The sequence below is a fragment of the Solanum verrucosum genome, unplaced genomic scaffold, assembly GCF_900185275.1.
Source record: "Solanum verrucosum unplaced genomic scaffold, falcon-dt-bn FXZP01000062.1, whole genome shotgun sequence".
Classification (NCBI taxonomy): domain Eukaryota; kingdom Viridiplantae; phylum Streptophyta; class Magnoliopsida; order Solanales; family Solanaceae; genus Solanum; species Solanum verrucosum.
The window spans coordinates 4,473,241-4,475,830 of record NW_026020477.1 but is presented as its reverse complement, the minus strand read 5'-3'; the positions used below and the strand labels follow the sequence as shown (position 1 = coordinate 4,475,830).

The window sequence follows — 2,590 nt, the reverse complement described above, 5'->3', positions numbered from 1 at the left end:
CTTTGGTGATAAAAATTCATATTAATTTGTTTAATATAGAACATGAACTTATACTTAGAATAGTTGAATTTTGAAATCTTGAATTGAAGTTGCAAAGTAACGACAAATATCAATGCTATAATATTAAACCAAAGGATTCAAGAATTAAATGTAAAAGTGATTCACAAGTTAATTCTCAACCACAAGAATCTGAACCCTCAAAAATAAATATAAGAAAAGTATTTATAAACATCGAATTCTAAATAAAATAAACTAGGGAAACTAATGAAAAAATGGATTCGGCAGCAATTCATACGACCCACTACCTACAGACTGTAGGTCCTCCTAAGGGTCTTGGAGTCCATCCGTGGAAGCTATCTTCAAATCACATCCTTAGAATCTTTTCTAAGGACAGGACCTACGGTCTGGAGACCATTGTATGGTCCATTCTTCTCACTCGTAGTCCAAGTACTGGAACTCAATTCTCTGATGTCTTCTACGGGCCTAGACCTACGACTCGTAGAAAGTCCTACGGCTTGTGCTCTTCTCTCATTGCTCCACACTTGTCTTCAAAATATGTTGATCCTTTCAACGAGTTCTCCTTATGGTTCATAGAAGTTTCTACGGCTCGTACGTTGACTTGTTGAATCCCAAAAATAGTTGCTAACACTGTATCTTAGATCTCCGCTGCCAAAACCTATTTTCCTACAAAATAAAGATAAAATACCATCAGATCTACTAACAGATGCTCAAAAGACATGCAAAACTTCAAGTTTAAAGAATTACAAGTTCCGTAAATCTGTGGTACATCACCTTACTGCAGTACGGACAGATTGAAAACATCAAAGAGTCTAGTGGTTGTTTTATCATGTCTCATGGTAATTAATCTCCATTTATGTAGTTTCTCTATGTATCTATTGAAACACAAAAACATCAGGAGATTGGAGGGTTGTAGAGCATTATCTTGAAAATGGTAAGATTTGGCTCTTAAAAAGTTAGGTTAATCAATTACTTAAGCTTTATGGACAAATTAATCATGGTTTTATTGGTGTAGGTTTCCTAAGGATACACCAAACTCTATTTGAGCCAGGATTAACTTTTAGAATTAGCGAGGACATGTCCATGAGTTTAGACCCTCTATTTTGTACATGTTCCCAGTGCCCTATATTCTTGCTTCAGTATTACTGTGAATGATGTGCTTTTATATGCAAGAAAGATATTTTGATCTTACCTATTGGCAAAGAAAACTATATCCTTTTGAGGAAAAAGTATATTCTATGCGAGTAATATTCTGCATTCACTTTGTTATCCGTCTCGATAAGCATATGTGGTTTGATCATATTTCTTTACAGTACCAGAAATTCCACAATCTGGGATGCCATCAGGTCATGAAGTGCATCATTACTTAGAAAGGAATGATGATCATAAAGGAGCTCAAGTAGTGGACACAGAATCAATTGGATTAGCATATGATCGTGGTGTAGCTCAAGTAATGGACATACATGCAATCAAATCAGCATACGATTGTTATCTCCAGAGTTTGGTAATCACTGAAACTGACACTGCTTCTACATTTTACCGTGGGCCAGAGCTAGCTAGAGCAGGTGGTGGTGGTATACCTTTCCTTCATGTTCGTGATCCCCTTCCATCAGCTCGTGGGCCAGAGCTAGCACAAAATGGAACGCGAAGGCCTCGTGAAACACTACCTCTCCCTCCTGGTGCTTCTAACACCCTCTACATAAAGGGACTTCCTTCATACAGCTCAAGAAGAGAAGTAGCTCGTATCCTTTGAGATGTCATTTACCGAATTATTATTGATTTCTGAATATATTTGTTGCTTGTTCCCTAACTACACTTAAAAGATATTCTTCGTTATTTTGTGGGCTACAAAGAAGTCAGACTTGTTAGAAGGGACTCAAAACATGTAAGTTGATGTTTATTCCTTTTCTATTAGTATAGTATTTATCTACTGGGTGATATTTTGATAAAAAACAACTTCATTTTGCAGCATGCCGGAGATCCTCTTATCCTTGGCTTTGTGGATTTCGTAGATCCAGCGTGTGCATCTACTGCCCTGAGTGCATTGCAAGGTGATCTGATCTATTTTGCAACTTCCGTTTGTGACTTGTTACTCTCTAGTTGTTGCTATCATCTTTTGGAATAATCTTACAAGTGATGGTCTCTAATGTTGAATTTTGCCAGGTTACAAAATTGATGAACATGACCATGATTCTGCCTACTTGCAGTTGCAGTTCTCCAAGTTTCCAGGTTCGAGGTTTGGTGGCTCAGGAAGTACTTGTGGGAAGCGATAAATAACATCCACCCGCTTAGTTTCCGTTTCAACAGGCCTTAGTTGTCTGAAGAAATGCTTCTAACTTTATTTCAAACTGTGGATTTTTTGTGTGGCTTTGTTACTGTATTTACTGTTTGATTTGATCATGTATGGCCTTAGCTAGGCTTAGAATAGTGTTTTCTATTGACTTGAATTATTTGGATCCGCTTGGCCTTAGTTTTTTGCCCCCAAAGTCATTTCAGACGACTTAGCTCTCTGTAGAATAGTGTAGAACACTTGGGTCTGATAGAAGAATGTTTATATCAGATGTTAACTCAG

At 37.3% G+C, this 2,590-nt stretch overlaps 1 protein-coding gene across 1 annotated transcript; it reads left to right on the top strand.

The window, feature by feature from the left end:
* The first annotated feature begins 272 nt into the window (after window positions 1-272).
* Window positions 273-2,291, top strand: LOC125809394 (RNA-binding protein 2-like). Its single transcript, XM_049489042.1, has 5 exons — window positions 273-609; window positions 1,332-1,760; window positions 1,842-1,903; window positions 1,988-2,069; window positions 2,182-2,291. Exons 1-5 carry the CDS (start codon window positions 273-275, stop codon window positions 2,289-2,291), a joined length of 1,020 nt encoding a protein of 339 aa, XP_049344999.1.
* The last annotated feature ends 299 nt before the right edge of the window (window positions 2,292-2,590 follow it).

What these genes read in the sequence shown, in the direction of transcription:
- LOC125809394 (XM_049489042.1), top strand. Translation starts at nt 273, where the DNA reads ATGGATTCGGCAGCAATTCATACGACCCACTACCTACAGACTGTAGGT. An exon ending in CTCAAGAAGAGAAGTAGCTC is followed by an intron (nt 1,761 to 1,841) that starts GTATCCTTTGAG and finishes TACACTTAAAAG; the next exon opens with ATATTCTTCGTTATTTTGTG. An exon ending in TGCCCTGAGTGCATTGCAAG is followed by an intron (nt 2,070 to 2,181) that starts GTGATCTGATCT and finishes GAATTTTGCCAG; the next exon opens with GTTACAAAATTGATGAACAT.